This window comes from Oncorhynchus gorbuscha, linkage group LG10, assembly GCF_021184085.1.
Source record: "Oncorhynchus gorbuscha isolate QuinsamMale2020 ecotype Even-year linkage group LG10, OgorEven_v1.0, whole genome shotgun sequence".
NCBI lineage: Eukaryota > Metazoa > Chordata > Actinopteri > Salmoniformes > Salmonidae > Oncorhynchus > Oncorhynchus gorbuscha.
Genome location: NC_060182.1, coordinates 67691839 through 67709721, shown reverse-complemented (window position 1 = coordinate 67709721; position 17883 = coordinate 67691839). Strand labels below are relative to the sequence as shown.

The window sequence follows — 17883 nt, the reverse complement described above, 5'->3', positions numbered from 1 at the left end:
TAAGTATACAGCCCGTTTGTTTAGAAAAGCCTAAACTAGTTCAGGAGAAAAATGAGGCTTAACAAATCACAAGAAGTTACATGGACTCTGTCCATGTAATAGGGGTTGACATGATTTTTTTATGGCCAACCCTTACTCTGTCCCCCCATATATACAACATCTGTAAGCACAGATTAAACTACAAAGACCAGGGAGCTTTTTGAAAGCCTCATAATAAAGTGCAGTGATTAGTAGATGGGTATTGAATATATCTTTAAGCATTGTCTAGTTAATAATTATGCTGGGCATTATGTATTAAACTACCCAGACACCTCAAAGATAGTCATCCTTCTGAACTGAGCTGCAGGACGGGTGATTTTAAAACAGCTAAATAGTTCAATGGCTGTGATGGGAGAGAACCGAGGATGGTTCAACAACACCGTAAATGACAGTGAAAATAACATCAATATAGCAAATAAAATATACTCCAAAACATGCATCTTGTATGCAACAAAAACATGGCAAAGGAACACACTTTTTGGCCTAAATGTAAAGCCATATGTTTTGGCAAATCCAACAAAACATATCACTGAGGAACTAACTGCATCCTTATTTTCAAGCATGGTGGTGCTGCATGGGTATACTTGACATCAGCAAATACTGGCATGTTTTTCAGGATAAAAATAAGCGGGATACAGCTAAGCACAGGCAAAATCCTGAGCAAAACCTGCTTCAGTCTGCTTTACACCAGAGACTAAGAGAGCAATTCACCTTTCAGCAGGACAATAACCTACAAAACAAGGCCAAATCTACACTGGAATTGCTTACCAAGACAGTGAATGTTCCAGTTGACTTAAATCTGCTTGAAATACTAAATGGCAACACTTGACAGAGCTTGAAGAATTAAAAAAATAACAAATGAAGAAATCAAAGGGGTCTGAATACCTTTGCAAGGTAACACTAATGGCTGGCCTGTGGGGTCAATGGTTAGAGGTCAGATGGGCTTGGTGGTGCTGTTGTAGACAAGGCGCTCTGTGTCCTCCTTGGTGTGGACCTGGGTGCCGTTGATGGGTACCCGCTGGCGCTGAGGCTGCTTCTTCCTGCCCTTCATGAAGCAGTAACTTAGAACAACCAGCAGTATGATGATGGCCAGGCCAAGCAGTGTGGCTATTGCTATGCTGCCTGAGAGAGGACGGGCATGAAGACACACACACACACCAGTAAGTCAATAACTATATACAAATAAGCCTGCATGTGCAGGGCAGCAAAAGCTAGACAACAGACACGATCAATCATGTGGAACATTCATGGTGTCTGAATTAAGTGAATAGAATGGGCAGGGAAGCAGGCAGCTTCATCATCACCTCAAGATATTTGTGACCAGCTTTGACCCCCAGGTCCCTTAAAATTGATGGTGTGGAAGAATTGGATTTAAAAAGGAGTATTCTCAGGGTCTCTTTTCCATGGACTTGAGTGATTGCAAAGGAGCACAATTCATTCTAAGGGAAAAAGGCCCCATCTTCACGAGGTAACTACAGAAGAAATGCTGAATTAAGAAATAATTACCTGTATGGCCTTGAGTGTCCTGGTATTCAAATGACTCCTTTCTCTCAAAGATGTCCTTTTCTGAACACATAGTAAGGATAACAGACAATACGAGTTAGTATACACTGCTACAGTATTCTTGATATACAGTTGAAGTCGGAAGTTTACAGACACTTAGGTTGGAGTCATTAAAACTTGTTTTTCAACCACTCCACAAATTTCTTGTTAACAAAATGTAGGTTTTTCAAGTTTGTTATGACATCTACTTTGTGCATGACACAAGTCATTTTCCCAACAATTGTTTACAGAGAGTATTTCACTTATAATTCACTGTATCACAATTCCAGTGGGTCAGAAGTTAACATACACTAAGTTGACTGTGCTGTTAAACAGCTTGGAAAATTCCAGAAAATTATGTCATAGCGTTAGAAGCTTCCGATAGGCTAATTTACATCATTTGAGTCAATTGGAGGTGTACCTGTGGATGTATTTCAAGGCCTACCTTCAAACCCAGTGCCTCTTTGCTTGACATCATGGGAAAAATCCAAGACCTCAGAGGTCTACAATCTTTTTTCTACAAGTCTGGTTCATCCTTGGGAGCCATTTCCAAACGCCTGAAGGTACCACGTTCATCTGTACAAACAATAGTATGCAAGTACAAAAACCATGGGACCATGCAGCCTTTATACCGCTCAGGAAGGGGACGCGTTCTGTCTCCTAGAGATGAACATACTTTGGTGCAAAACGTGCAAATCAATCCCAGAACAACAGCAAAGGACTTGTGAAGATGCCGGAGGAACCAGGTACAAAGCTATCTATATCCACATTAAAACGAGTCCTATATCAACATAACCTGAAAGGCCGCTCGGCAAGGAAGACTACGGTGTGCAACTGCACATGGGGACAAAGATAGTACTTTTTGGAGAAAAGTCCTCTGGTCTGATGAAGCAAAAATGTCCATAAAGACCATTGTTATGTTTGAAGGAAAAAGGGGTAGGCTTGCAAGCCAAAGAACACCATCCCAACCGTGAAGCACGGGGGTGGCAGCATCATATTGTGGGGGTGCTTTGCTGCAGGAGGGACTGGTGCACTACACAAAATAGATGGCATCATGAGGTAGGGAAATTATGTGGATATATTGAAGCAACATCTCAAAACATCAGTCAGGAAGTTAAAGCTTGGTCACAAATGAGTCTTCCAAATGGATAATGACCCCAAGCACACTTCCAAAGTTGTGGCAAAATGGCTTAAGGACAACAAAGTCAAGGTATTGGAGTGGCCATCACAAAACCCTGACGTTCAACCCTATAGAAAATGTGTGGGCAGAACTGAAAAAGGGTGTGCAAGCAAGGAGGCCTACAAACCTGACTCAGTTACACCAGCTCTGTCAGGAGGAATGGGCCAAAATTCACCCAACCTAGTGTGGGAAGCTTGTGAAAGGCTACCCGAAACATTTGACACAAGTTAAACAACTTAAAGGCAATGATACCAAATACGAATTGAGTGTATGTAATCTTTTGACCCACTGGGAATGTGATGAAAAAAGTCAAAGCTGAAATAAATCATTTCCCCTATTATTATTCTGACATTTCACATTATTAAAACAAAGTGGTGATCCTAACTGATCTAAGACAGGGAATCTTCACTAGGATTAAATGTCAGGAATTGTGAAAGAATTAGTTTAAATGTATTTGGCTAAGTTGCATGTAAACATCCGACTTCAACCGTACACAATGTAGGGGTGCTGACATGGGAGCATGGATCTCAAACATTCCCTTCAGTTCTCATCATTATGGTCTCAAAGGGTAATATAACAGTACAACCATTTTTAAAATCAGTTGAAAGTGTTGTAATGGCTACAGAACACAAACCCACCTGTTACCAGTTTGCAGGTCGTCATACAAGTATCTTCAGTGTCAAATCTGTTGTCATTCCCATCGCAGCCGCCATAGTTGAAACGGAAACACTTCTCGTAGAGAGGGTTGTAGTACCACTTGGTAAAACTGTCACGACAGTGTCCCGTTTTGGGGTAAACTGTGCAGCGAACTATGGTTGAAAGAATGTGTGTGAGACCAATCAGTGTTTGTGAGACAAATCAGTGTTTGTAAGAAGCACAATAGGTTACCAGTTAACTCAAAAACAATATCCAAGATTGATCCTATTACAGTCTCAAAACAGTAAAACTCAAATAACCTTTCTGTTCATCCACAGGAATTTGCAGTAGAATCCGGAACTTGTCGTTCACTGGTGAAAGGAATAAAACAAGAGTTTAGCAACTTCACATGTCAACAAACAATGATGTCAGTGGTCAGTGTAAGGTCAGTGGTAATGTAAAGTCAGTGTTAATGTAAGGTCAGTGTTAATGTAAGGTCAGTGTTAATGTAAGGTCAGTGTTAATGTAAGGTCAGTGGTAATGTAAGGCCAGTGGTAAGGTAAAGGCCAGTGGTAAGGTAAAGGCCAGTGGTAAGGTAAAGGCCAGTGGTAAGGTAAGGCCAGTGGTAAGGTAAGGCCAGTGGTAAGGTAAGGCCAGTGGTAAGGTAAGGCCAGTGGTAAGGTAAGGCCAGTGGTAAGGTAAGGCCAGTGGTAAGGTAAGGCCAGTGGTAAGGTAAGGCCAGTGGTAAGGTAAGGCCAGTGGTAAGGTAAGGCCAGTGGTAAGGTAAGGCCAGTGGTAAGGTAAGGCCAGTGGTAAGGTAAGGCCAGTGGTAAGGTAAGGCCAGTGGTAAGGTAAGGCCAGTGGTAAGGTAAGGCCAGTGGTAAGGTAAGGCCAGTGGTAAGGTAAGGCCAGTGGTAAGGTAAGGCCAGTGGTAAGGTAAGGCCAGTGGTAAGGTAAGGCCAGTGGTAAGGTAAGGCCAGTGGTAAGGTAAGGCCAGTGGTAATGTAAGGCCAGTGGTAAGGTAAGGCCAGTGGTAAGGTAAGGCCAGTGGTAAGGTAAGGCCAGTGAAGTATTCTATGTAAATGAGGGTTGGTTTGCAATAGCCATAGCCTGCACTCACAGTACTCGCAGTTCTCCTCGTCTGAGCCGTCGCTGCACTGTTGCTCCTTGTCACACTCCAGGCCTTGGTCAAGGCAGCAGCTGTTGGCACAGGTGAACTGGCCTGACCTACAGGGGATCCCACACACCTCTAAACACAACAACACAGTTGAACAGAACAGGTAGGTTGAGAGTAACCTTTACTCAATACAGAGAAACATGATGCAGTGCACAGCTAACCCATGCATCCTATAAGTCTCAATGAACAGGTACATTCCCCTCCATATGTATTTGGACAGGAAAGCTAAACATTTTAATTGTGTGTCTATACTCCAGCATTTTAGATTTGACATAGAATGTTTCATATCAGGCGACAGTACATAATGTCACCTTTTATTCAAGGGTATTTTCATACATGTCTGTTTTGCCATTTAGAAATGAATGCACTTCATGTATCTAGTCCCCCCATTTGAAAATGTAATTTTTAGTATATCAAAGTGCATGCAATGACTACATTAAGCTTGTGACTTTACAAACTTGTTGATTGCATTTGCGGTGTGTTTGGTTGTGTTTTCAATTATGTTTTGCCCAATAGGAACTGAATGGTGAATAATGTCTTGTGACATTTTGGAGTCACTTTTATTGTAAGTAAAAATATAAAATATTTCTGAACCCCCCACCCAAATAAAAAAAATGTAACTTCCCCTGTTATTGGTAATGGTGAGAGATTAGCATGTTTTCTTGTAGCCTCGTAACGGCATCTCACTCATCATTCATTTTCTTAATCACGGCATTATCAGGATTCCTTTAGAAGTGGTCAAAAACATCTAATCTACTCACTTGGAAAGAAAATGACTCCAGTCATCATCCTTCAGTTACTACTGGACAAAACATAACCCATAATCTGCAAAAGCATCCAACACATTTGTAGAATCACAAGCTTCATGTAGTCATCGAGTGGAATATGGTACCAAATACTAAACTTGACTGCTTTGATAGACTATAAGCAAATTTGTCCAAATACTTATGACTTCTTCACAAGGAGGGGGGACTAGATACACAAAGTGCTTTCATTTCTAAACGGTAAAACAGATCTATATGAAAATCCCCCCCAAAACATTCCCATTGATCCACACAATTTAAAAAAAATGAATTATGAAAAAAAAAAACTAAATGAGGATGTCTTGATTGTGTATGTCTTCACACCCCAGAGTTAATACTTGGTGGAAGCACCTTTGGCAGCCATTACAGCTGTAAATCATTTTGATTAAGATTGTACAAAACTCTTACGGCAACATATATCCATTGTTTTGGTCAAAATTGCTCATGTTCAGTAAATATGGATGGGAATCATTGATGGATAGCAATATTCAAACTGTGTCTAAGATTTTTTAAACAAATTTCAGTTGGGACAGACTGGACCAATCAGAAACACTCAACACCGGTTGGAAATCCATTCTGGTGCGTCTTTGGCATTACAATTTGTGTAATTATCCCGCAGAAAACTGAAACTCTGGGACCTGTTTTCCTCTAACTTTTTACCTGAACTTTGAGCCTTTTATATTTATTTGGATTCTAACAAACTCCCCAGTCCCTACTGTTGACAAGCATACCCATAACATGATGCTGTAACCACAATACTTGAAAACACAAAGGGATCAGCAACATTGCATGCATTCCACATTACAGGCCTGTATGATAAAGTGAAAAGGAAGCCGGTGTTAAAAAAAAACACTCCAAATCATCTGTTTGAAACAAGGCCGTTACGTAACACTGCAAGACAACCTGGCAAAAGACATGAACTTTTTTGGCCTAAGTTTAAAAAATACATATTTGGGTCAAATCCAATTCAACAGAGTGAAACCCTCTGTATTTTCAAGTATTATATTGGCAGCATCATGTTATTGGTATGCTTGTCATTGGCAGAACTTGGTGGTTTTCAGTATATGAAAGGAGCAAAGCCCAGGTAAAAGTCAAAGGAAAACCTATTTTCAGTGAGATAATTACACACATTTTTATGCCAAAGACACACCAGAATGGCTTTCCAAAAGGTGTTGAGTGTTCATGAGTGGTCTCGTCTCATTCCTGACTTAAATGTACTTTAAAAGTAGAGACATGGTTTGAATATTGCTGTCCATCAATGATCCCAACCAACTTTACTGAGCTTGAAACAATAGACATATTTTGCCCTAAGACCTCTGCAAAGTTCGTAGAATATTATTCCAAATTATTTATAGCTGTAATGGCTGCCAAAGGTGCTTACACCAATAATTAACTCTGGGGTGTGAAGACATAGGCAACCGAGACATTTTTTTATTAAATTTTATTTAACGTTTTACTATAACTTTGAAAATGTGGAGTACGTTGTGTCGATCTGTATGAAAATAGCATTTATTATTATTTTAAGGCAGCTAAATTTGAAGGTTAGGGGTGTGTAGACTTTAACTAGGCACTGTATATCTGCCAGCATGTATCAATGAGTGTGGGATGCATAGCCAAAAGGTCTACAGCTGAAGACATTCAATGAAATGCAGGTTAGTCTTACCTCTAGGGGCTGGAAGTGGCCCACTTCTGCCACTGCCAATGCTGGACATAACTACATGAAAGGAAATGCCAATCAATTAACCAATCAACCAACTGTTCTTAGAGAGGCAAGAGGGATCTGTACAGTACCTGAAACACCATCACAGGCATTGGTACACTCATGGAGGGACAGGTAGTTGTTGAGGTTCTCTCTGCAGCCCCCAAACAGGAACTCCTCACACTTTTCTGAGGCTGCATTGTAGTGCCAGCGGGGAAAGGACCCACGACAGGGACCCACCTTCTTGGGGACCAGGCAGTGATCTGGAGAATAAGGGGAAAGGGAGATACCAAGTCAGTTGTACAACTGAATGCCTTCAACTGAAATGTGTTTTCCGCAGTTAACCCAACCCCTCTGAATCAGAGAGGTGCGGGGCGGGGGGGGGCTGCCTTAATCAACATCCATGTCTTCGGCGCCCGGGGAACAGTGGGTTAACTGCCTTGCTCAGGGGCAGAACAACATATTTTTACCTTGTCAGCTCAGGGATTCAATCCAGCAACCTTTCGGTTACTGGCCCAACACTCTGATCAATAGGCTACCTGCCACCCCAATTAAAGCATCAGAGAGAGGGGATTGGGGGAGGGGAGGGTGTAGGTAATTTTCCTTCAAATTAGGCCTACTTCAACCACTGGAGATACATTTGGATGCATCTTGGAAGAAAGCAGACATGACTGATATAACACAGACAGAGGAAGTGGTTCCTCTTGTGCAATGCCAAGCAATACATCTCACGATAAGCTGGTTGATGCTTTAGAACCAACCTGTTTACTTAAAAAACTATTTTGTCATTCCATCACATTGCACTGCCATTCCATCATTACAATGAAAGTGAATTGATGCATTAAGAATAACATTATAGGTAGAGAACGATTCACAGTATACATATTGTTTTGCTGAGATGGGAGAGTATCTTTAATTATGATTATTCTAGCATTTCTAATTGTGATTCGTCCAGCATTGAGACAGGCAGCCATTTCGGTAGAAATGTATTGTGGTGGCTCACGTCAGGGATCACTGCTATACCTTGGTCTTTTCCTCAGAGGAACATTCCTCACACCATTCCGAGTAGAGACTTGTTAATGGGTAACTGAATCAATGAATGGTTAATAGTCTCTGCTTAGTCTGCTAAGACTGTGAGCGAGACCAACCATGCTCCAAAAATGTATGACTGACTCATTAGAAATAACATCAAAGTGTTTGAGTATCAAGAGTCTGCCTTTGTCAAGACAATAAAAGAGTTTGCTTGTGTTTGTGAAACCCAAGCTCAAACCAGACAGACAGGCTATAAAAGGGGGGGGGTTATGTAAAAACATTCCAACCACAGCTATCCTCACTTCCTGTTTCTCCTGAACTTCCAGGAAGTGTCTATCCATTCCATATACACACACTCATGTTACTGGGTAGTGCAGAGACAACTCCTCCATTGTCTAATTCCTAAGTATTCCCTGTTAATCTATAATGAGCAGCAGGGCAACACTATTTATCTACCAAGTATAAGCCAGTGTGATAATGAGTTGTCATCTTGTTATGACCTCATACAGTCATTCATGGAAGACATATCCGTTTTTCTGTCAAACTCACAACCAATGAGGAAACGGGTACTAGGAAAACAACAACGCTAAGCTGTTGTAAGTAGAGCTTGAGCCCACATATAGATGTCTAAGCCGGGTCAAATCTACTTGTGAATGGTGCCTTTTTAAATCTGTAAATCTAGATTTTGTTCTACGGAAATCAGAGGAGCTTACCTGGAAATGTATTTTTGTCATTTTAATATGCATACTTCCTGTCACGTTGGCATGAAAAGGTGATCATTATGATAAAGTCTTGTTGTAATAAACCCAACTTAAACCAGTACAACCGGTAAAAGTAATCAACAAGCATTTGAAAGCCATACAAATTATTTATGAACTTAACATGCCACCTATACTTGAAATGGGGTATTTCTTCTTCACAGCAAAATGCAAACTGCAAAGACAGTTTCCTCGATTTGAAGAAAAAAAATAGTATTTCAAAGTAATTCCTTATATTGCATTCACTTGCATTGTGTGTTCAGAGTCAAATAAAGTCAGAAGGGCATCAGTCCTTCTCACCTCAAGGACATAGTTTATCACAGTGTACATACTCTTAACACATGACAGATCACTGATGTAGGCCACTTTAAAGACAAACAAATAGAGGAGACATGAGTCATGTCTGGTATGACACAATGTGAGTCAGGAACAAAACGTGAGTACTCAGAAACTGCATACCTATTCATCTTTAAAACTCGCACACACACATTCAAACTTGACCTTAATGTGGAGTATCTTCAGCAGAGTGAAATGCAGAAGCAGATTATTGACTGTTAGAAGTGATATGATCAAAACAATAATGTCATAAACCAACTGTGACTAATAAAAGAAGACTTGACAGAATGGAGGGGCACAGCCAGGCAGTCAAATAGATGACATCTGACTTTGCATAAGGGAAACTTCTAGTTAACTTACAGGGATCTACGTGGTTTTCATGTCATGCTGACACTAACATGCAATCCCACATATAACTTAAAAGAGGAATGTCTCACCACATAAGAAACAACCGTTTCTCTGCTATGAGAAATCATTCTCACTTTAGTTTGATTTCCTACACAGGCAACTTACTGTGTAGAAGTAAATTGAAATTCAACATACAGCATGAATTTCCCATCACCCCCAACACAGCTGTGTGAAACTGTGTAGCTAGGTGACTTCTGCAGGTGTTTCACATAGACTATAGCATACTCACCCTCAGACTGCTCAGGGGTGAGCACCAGGATGGTGATCTGGGTTTGGTCGGACTGCCCACTGGAGTCTGTGACGGTCAGCTGGAACTTGTACACCCCAGACGTCAGTTTGGACACGATCACTTGGTCATCGAATTGAGTTTTCTAGGAGACGAGGAAAGAAAATGTTTAAATTTGTTGTCTAGTATGGCAGAACTTTGGAAATGGAGTAAATTGTGATCCTCTGGTGTTCTGAGAGTGACCAGTCCATCTCATGTACTCTTACAGTCAGAGAGAAATCTATGATCAGATAAACACCCCAATAATGACTGATCACTCACCTCTATGACAGCGGAGGAGTTGCCTGACACTAGGTGCCACTGGTACGTGACAATCTCGTGGTCATCTTTGCTCTCGATGCCATTCAGAGTCAAACTTTCCTGGGGCTGGGCCACTCTGTCTGGACCTCCATTGGCCACTGGAGGGTGGTCCTCTTCGTCTGAAAGTTGAATACAGCCTTCATCACATATTCAATACAACATAGTCATACTGAAAATACATGCAGCTTTAAGACAATCTGTTATGTCAGAAACTGTTGTGCAAAGAGTAAACACATCATGGCTGGTTTAAGTTTGATTAGGCTGAACTTTAATGGCATTTGAATGGTTTTGAGTGTCAACACAACATAAGCAAATCCATCAGTTTGGTGGTGCACATGCACAATTAACAACTACATCCTGTTGACATACAACATTCACTCGGAGTCAAGTCTGAGTGCAATCCATTACTTGACTCACAGCACAATACCAATCTCCCCTGTAAAAAGCTTTCTCAGCAGCAAAAAAACAGAAACCTATGACAACGGGCCATATAATGGGCCATGGCATGTGTGGACATGCTGGGTAATGCTCTTCTCTAAGCCGGTGGTTTCACCTCCTCTGGAGATAAGAGGCTTGGCTGTTGGGACTGTCTTTGTGGTTTGAGTCAAATGCCCATTGGGTTGCTTTCTCTGCTCATAATAATATACAGTAGCCAAATGGTCTGCGTGTTCAGGTTAATTTAGTAGGTAGTTCAATGTCAACATGAAGTTCATTATGGACATGCCCAACCCTAAATATATGAGTAGACTCAATTAGTTAATTTGATGAGTGTCTATGTTGTGATGGGTGAGAGTGATACCCATCTTACCTGGGAACCCATTTGTTGCCAGATCACTTGCATACACAGAGTCTATGATGTAGTTCTGGAATCCCTTCTTCCTGACAAATCGGCAGACATAGCTCTGCTTGTATAGACAGTCAAAGAGAAAGCATGACTTGATCATGCCCTCATCTGAAACCTCCATGAAAGCGACATTACATCTGGGGTCTTTGCAGCAGGAGCGTATACAGTCATTGGAGCGCTCAACTTTCACTGAAGAGATGAAAGTCGCACCGTCTTTGACCGACTCATTGGTGTCGAGAACGAAATCGTCTCTGCCCTTCTTGAACTTGTCCAAACATTGTTCCCCGAATGCCTGAGCCTCCGCGTGCCCCAGGAAAATAATACAACACACCGAAGCGCCCAATAACAATCCAATTTGGAGAGAGGTCATTCTACAAGACATTCCAGGAAAACTATTAATCACAAATACAATCCAGCGGATGATCTGAAAACAGAGTGATATAAGCATTTTAAAATGCGTAACATATAGCATGGAATGCCTTGTGATTAAATATCAATTATTAAAATAAAAATAGTTTCTTTAAGTAGTCGTAACATGATCTAAATAAAATAAGATAACATTTCCACACACACACAATCATTTATAGACAAATTTAGGACTTTTGTCAGCGGCAGTCTCTCTCTCTCTCTCTTCCTGATTTCAAAGGGAGCCTAAGAATTACGTCAAGAATGGCAAATTAATAATCCAATATCTATCTCTTCTGTAACTTTATAGGTCCATATTTCTTCAAAATAACACTTAGAATTAACAAAAATGTGTCACCTGTAAATTCTGTATCTGTCGTCGATTATTCTATACAAACTATCAAAATATTTCCATTTCACAGGTGTGTTTCTGTCGGGTACCAGGGGTGTAATCATTAGCCCAAAACGTTTTGCAACGGAAACCATGTACTCAAAACGGAAAACATTTAGCAAAGAAAATGAGTTTCTATTGGACAAATTCAATTAGGTCGCTGCCCATTTCGTTCCGTTTGATTATGTTGTGAATACACCCCTGTTACATACAGGAAGTGAAATTATACTCCCATCTTGACCACACCGAATATTATTGATATAATGACAAGATATATGTCTCTCCGCCATAACAATGGGAATCGTTGTCCACAAAGCGGCACAGCGGGCTGTCTAGATCCCGCGTAACCTTTATTTGGATTGGTGGATATATCTCATTATTGTACATACTCGATGAGGGTTGTTGACGTCACCCGCCTGTATGCTGCTAGCCTCATTTCATGAATATGCATAGCCATCTCGAGACAACTTACATATAGTGTTTTTTCTCAAAGTTGCCGGGATGTCACGTGTCCTACTTATACAAGTACACTCCTAACAACTTTAGCATTACGAAACGTATGTTCGATCAAATAAACCTCACGTAGAAAAAAATGAATAGTTTATTTGTTGACCAAATTCGACACTCTCATGACCTCCATACAAAAACGTATTGCTTGGTTGACGAAAAAACGCCACCTGCTGGAGGGAGACAGATTTTCCACCGAGGGGACCAAAGACATTCACGATGCCACTCCTATTTCGAGTTGTGTCAAGGGAAGAGTGGAACCTTTTAAAGAAATTGATTAAATATTGTTCTTTAAATATTTTATTCACAATAGTCCTATGGTAATCGATGTCTTTCATAATGGCGACCGGTCATATTCATATGACCCAAGATGTGAACACAATAGGTGGTTGATGGCTTCAAGGATCCACCTACACCCAAATACCCGAGACAGGTCCGAATACAGAATTATAAATAATGTCACGGGTCTGGGTCGAATCTGATTTTCACGAGTCTTTCACGAATGTAATTTTAACTGACTTGTCTGTAGGGCGGTACAGATCAGAACGTGACTGCTGCAGTTGAGAGAGATCGAGAAATGTGATAATTTATGCTGCTGCTCTTGCTTTTCAGGAGAGTGGAACGTGGCGCATGTAGCATGTTGTTGGTCATAAGTCATCAAAGCAGGAATACCACAGTTTGAGTCATAATACCCGTAAACCACGGAAATGGTTCCCATCATTTTTCCACCATTCATTTTTCGGTAGGGGTCAAGGGAAGATAATTTAACATTGGCGATTATCGTCTGACTACACGAACGATGAGCTAACATTTAACTAGCGAGCTAAACGTTAGATAAATATCCATGCCCTGATGGACTAACATTGCCAAGTACGTCACCGCGTGGAAAAGTGACTTAACTTACACGAACGGTGAGCTAAACTGGCTCACAAAGGATTTGTTGTCGCAATGTTTGCCCATAGAAAACACATGGTTTTGTTCCACGAGTACATCTGTTGTACATAACTAATCAAATGACCTGTAAAGTCACCAGCAGAGATGTAAAATTAAGCTAGCCCGAGGCTAGTACTTTTCAGACTGGGCTAGTAAATAATGTGCCAAACTAACTCGATACAGTAGTAGGAAATGTGCCAAACTAGCCTGACACAGCAGTGACATTTAGCCTTTTCAAACATGCCACAGATTTAGGACCTGCATATTACCTGGGCTAGTACAAATCGTGGTCTGCTGGCCAGTGCCCAAAATCCTTACATTCCATCCATGCATGTAGGTCCCTAATCACTGTCGGTCCTCCTCATGGCTGAGGGTTTTAATTTTCCTCTTGAGCATTATAATCTAAAGTACAGTATAATAGCTCATTGCAATACTTCACCTCTTCGGGCAAATAGTAAACTTCACTGTCCTGATCATCTAGTTGAACATTCCAGATAATTCCTCTATCCCAGCAGAAATGTATCATCCACATAGTAGGATTTTTGATGTGCAGAAAAGCCCAGTCTATTTTACTGTTACTATAGTCAAGTCTGTGGGTTATGGTATTTTAATATAGATGTTACCATTTTAGTAATCAACTTAGCTAGCAAGTTTTTTACATTTTTATCTTTCAGATGGGCAGACCGGAAACCCAGTGACAACACTCAGGTCTGTAGCTGCCATTTTCCAGTGGGAAAGAGAAATGGCCCTGTATTTACCAGAAAAGGTAGCTCATCCACCATGGCAGAAGAGGAAGATCCAGAAGGTTGATTGGGAAACAAGAACAAACAATGAGGCATGAGGATTGGTTGTTGAGGGACTGCTTGTCACATTGTCCAAGGTGTTTAAAAAAAGAAAAGAAAAAGAAGATAAACAATTAATTTTCTGTCCAGATAAAGATGGTGATATAGCATTGAAAAAGACCTACCAATGAAAAAGTGACCAAATGACCAAATGTCTCTGTTTTCCAGTCCAACAGGAGTGCATCTCTCAGACCATCTGGGGCATGGACATCCTGTACCAGTCTGATCCGAGCAGGAGTATCCATTTGTACAGCATATCGAGCCTGTGGACGGACAGGTCAGTAATACATCAAATATAATACAATATTGTGTAAAACATTGCATTTATAGATGCATCAACATTTTAACTTTATGTCCCATTTTCCCCATGTTTTAGACATGAGGTGTGACATGTGGAACATCAGGCACACCCCACGACAAGGAGTGCATGATCAACACCACTCTCAGCAAGGAGATCTGCTGGAAGTGATGTGCTCTCTCACTCTCACTCATAATTTTAACATCACAAATATAAATTCCCACTGAGCCCATGATAAAATGCAATGTGAATTGTGTCGTACTTCTGAATGAAACTGTGAGGAGATGCACTCAGACCAGCCTTTGTGATTGAACTTATGTTAACCTCATTACTTTAGTTGGCTGCTTTGAGCAAAACTTAAATGTAATATAGCCTATTCTAGGAGCCTATTGTTTGTGTATGATCTTTATTCACTGTTCACTTGTTTTTCAACAAGATCAAGTACGGGCAGGGATGACTGGGGCCTTCAGCAAGTAAGACACGGGATAAGAAATCATTTCAACATCACAGATAGAAATTCCCACTGTGCCCATAATAAAGTTAACTACATTACTTTAGTTGTCTGCTTTGAGCAAAACGTGTATGTAATATAACCTATTCTGGGAGGTGTGTGTGTGTGAACTATATGGAATATTTCTGGACCTTTTGGCTTCTCTGAAAACACGTACTGGCAGGAGGAGCAATGTGAGTGAGGTCGTCGTGCTGGATGGTGATGGAGGCTTTGGTGGTCCACACAACGAAGAAGCAGGTGTTCCTTCCTGTGATGTGGAGCTGACCTTTGACCTGGTGCCAGTGAGGGAGGTCTTCCCTCCTTGATTTAAAAATCCTCAGACTTCACTGCCTCTTCAATGGTAAGGTCCCTTGCACCATAGGGACACTTGATCTACACCACTGCTGTGGTACACCAGTAGGCGCCCAAGAGCCCCCGACCAAAGCCCTGACTCCTGCACATCCATCCCTGTAGTCATTTTGAATACCTTGATGCCCTCCTCTTCATTATCTGCCCCACTTTAGAGACAGTACCCCATCCAATGACTGATCTGAGAACCCTTTTGTAGCAGCGATGTAGTAACGCGCTTGGCCTAACCACTGTTCCATAATTGCTGGCTGTCAACTTCCCTCCTCATGGTGTGTCAGTTGGGGTTGGTGCACTGTCCAACTGTTGCCTGCCGTATAGCCTCCCGCTGCTACACTGACAGCGCCATGCCAGACAGGATGGCTGCATGCCCTTGTTTTTTATTTTATTTTTTTAAACAATGTCCGGTATGGACAGGGATCACGGGGAGGGTAGCGGTTGTTCTGGCTCAGGTTCAAGGAGACATGCTATTCCACTGAACCTGCCACGAAGATGGTTTCTTAGCCATTGAAGATCCTCCTCGGTGGGCTCTCGGGACAGAAGGTTGTAGTCTTCAACTGGGTACAGGTCCTCCACTGACTGTACCTGGTTGGGCACGGCTGTCTTCCTCCACTCGCATTCCACGTCCGTACGGACGATATTGTGAACCGCCAAAATTGGCTGCATCGCTACACTTACGAGCTCCACGGAGGCGTTTGCATGTGGTAGAGAGAGTGCCCTGGTCACTTAATAATAATAATAATATATGCCATTTAGCAGACGCTTTTATCCAAAGCGACTTACAGTCATGTGTGCATACATTCTACGTATGGGTGGTCCCGGGGATCGAACCCACTACCCTGGCGTTACAAGCGCCATGCTCTACCAACTGAGCTACAGAAGGACCACACTTATAGAGACCTGCCAAGATGAAGGATGTTAAGTGCCACACGCCTTTCAATACATGACTTTAAACACCTTGAAATGCATTCGTTGTAAGAAATGTGATGTGTAAATAGTTTGATTTGATTAATGACATTACAGCTGTAAAATATTTAATAAACTGTAATTGCAGTGCAGGTTTTCCATAAACCTTTAATTGATAACTTGGGATTTTATCATTTGACATCAATCATATAGTGGGAAGGATCCTATAAATCTAGACTGTATGAACGCATGTACCACCCCGAATAAATAAATACTGTGCTTTTGAAGATTTTCCTCCGGTTATGAAACTACAATACAGGCTGGATGTCTAAACAAAGTCAGTTGAATGGCAATAGATGTTTTGATTCATTCTCAGCAATGACAACATTCTAGAACTGAGATATCACTCATCTAAGTCTGGTATCCGGGGTAATATGGTTAATGATTATACAACTGATTAAGTGGCTCTGTCCTTATAGAATGTTGACAGCGGTATAGAACACATTGCATTGCTAAGATGCTCAAACTGAACTTAATTACACTCACCGATAGAGGATGAACTTGAACCCTCATTCTGGCCCTGACCAAACCGGTAAGTCGCCCCTCAATATAGTGGCACTTCTCCACACGCCCAGACTGTTTGACTGCTGGAGCCTCGCTCCGTGTGTGGCAAAAGTTAGGAGTTATCTTATCAATGGAAAATGGAATTAAAATGATGGAATTTACAGTTAAAGTTGAAGGATCGGCTATACTGACCAAGAGCTAACTGGGCTGCTACTTAATATTCTGAAAGGAGTTGTTATTTGTAACTTTTGGATGAGAAAGCGCATGCACTGCAACCTCAGTTACCTTTGTCACACCAACAGCATCATTGTGCATAATGGTATGTGTGCAAACAAAAGTTCAACATACACCTGCTACCATTTCTGTCAAGTCGTTTCCACATACAATTTGATGCATACGTTCGATAAATCCAACATATGCACTGCAACTCAATACTGCAAGGCAAACACAGTGTTCCGCTAGAAATTAATGTACTTCTGGTGTACCAAAACGCAATGATGCTGTCTGTGTGATTGAGGCGTTACCCTAACTAGCTAGCTTAACTAGCTTCTCCCGGTTTGATGCAGTCCAAGACAAGTACTAGATAATCATTTAATGATAATACTCTAGCTATTAGTCTACTGGCTTCTCCCAGTTTGATGCAGTCCAAGACAAGTACTACATAATCATATTTAATGATATTACTCTAGCTATTAGTCTACTGGCTTCTCCCAGTTTGATGCAGTCTAAGACTACTACATAATCATATTTCATGATAATACTCTAGCTAAACTCAGCAAAAAATGAACCGTCCCTTTTTTAGGACCCTGTCTTTCAAAGATAATTCGTAAAAATCCTAACAACCTCACAGATCTTCATTGTAAAGGGTTTAAACACTGTTTCCCATGCTTGTTCAATAAACAATTAATGAACATGCACCTGTGGAACAGTCGTTAAGACACTAACAGTGTAGGCAATTAAGGTCACAGTTTTGAAAATTTAGGGCACTAAAGAGGCCTTTCTACTGACTCTGAAAAACACCAAAAGAAAGATGCCCAGGGTACCAGCTCATCTCCGTGAATGTGCCTTAGGCATGCTGCAAGGGGGCATGAGGACTGCAGATGTGGGCAGGGCAATAAATTGCCATGTCTGTACTGTGAGA

At 41.3% G+C, this 17883-nt stretch overlaps 1 protein-coding gene and 1 long non-coding RNA gene across 2 annotated transcripts; one reads left to right on the top strand and one right to left on the bottom strand.

Moving 5' to 3' along the window:
* Positions 1–802: 802 nt before the first annotated feature.
* Positions 803–11964, bottom strand: LOC124046405 (kunitz-type protease inhibitor 1-like). Its single transcript, XM_046366737.1, has 11 exons — positions 11804–11964; positions 11005–11464; positions 10158–10315; positions 9840–9981; positions 7169–7339; positions 7041–7091; positions 4518–4646; positions 3718–3768; positions 3400–3570; positions 1546–1605; positions 803–1161 (listed from the first exon to the last, which is right to left on the bottom strand). Exons 2-11 carry the CDS (start codon positions 11420–11422, stop codon positions 974–976), a joined length of 1539 nt encoding a protein of 512 aa, XP_046222693.1. The 5' UTR covers positions 11423–11464; positions 11804–11964; the 3' UTR covers positions 803–973.
* A 590-nt stretch (positions 11965–12554) lies between these two features.
* LOC124045248 lies at positions 12555–15969 on the top strand. The gene is made up of 4 exons (XR_006840816.1): positions 12555–13254; positions 13951–14156; positions 14287–14395; positions 14495–15969. It is a non-coding gene; the product is annotated as an uncharacterized LOC124045248 (long non-coding RNA).
* Positions 15970–17883: the final 1914 nt, after the last annotated feature.

What these genes read in the sequence shown, in the direction of transcription:
- LOC124046405 (XM_046366737.1), bottom strand. Translation starts at nt 11,422, where the DNA reads ATGTCTTGTAGAATGACCTCTCTCCAAATTGGATTGTTATTGGGCGCT. An exon ending in GGCAACAAATGGGTTCCCAG is followed by an intron (nt 10,316 to 11,004) that starts GTAAGATGGGTA and finishes TTCAACTTTCAG; the next exon opens with ACGAAGAGGACCACCCTCCA. An exon ending in TCCTGTGGATGAACAGAAAG is followed by an intron (nt 3,571 to 3,717) that starts GTTATTTGAGTT and finishes TTTCAACCATAG; the next exon opens with TTCGCTGCACAGTTTACCCC.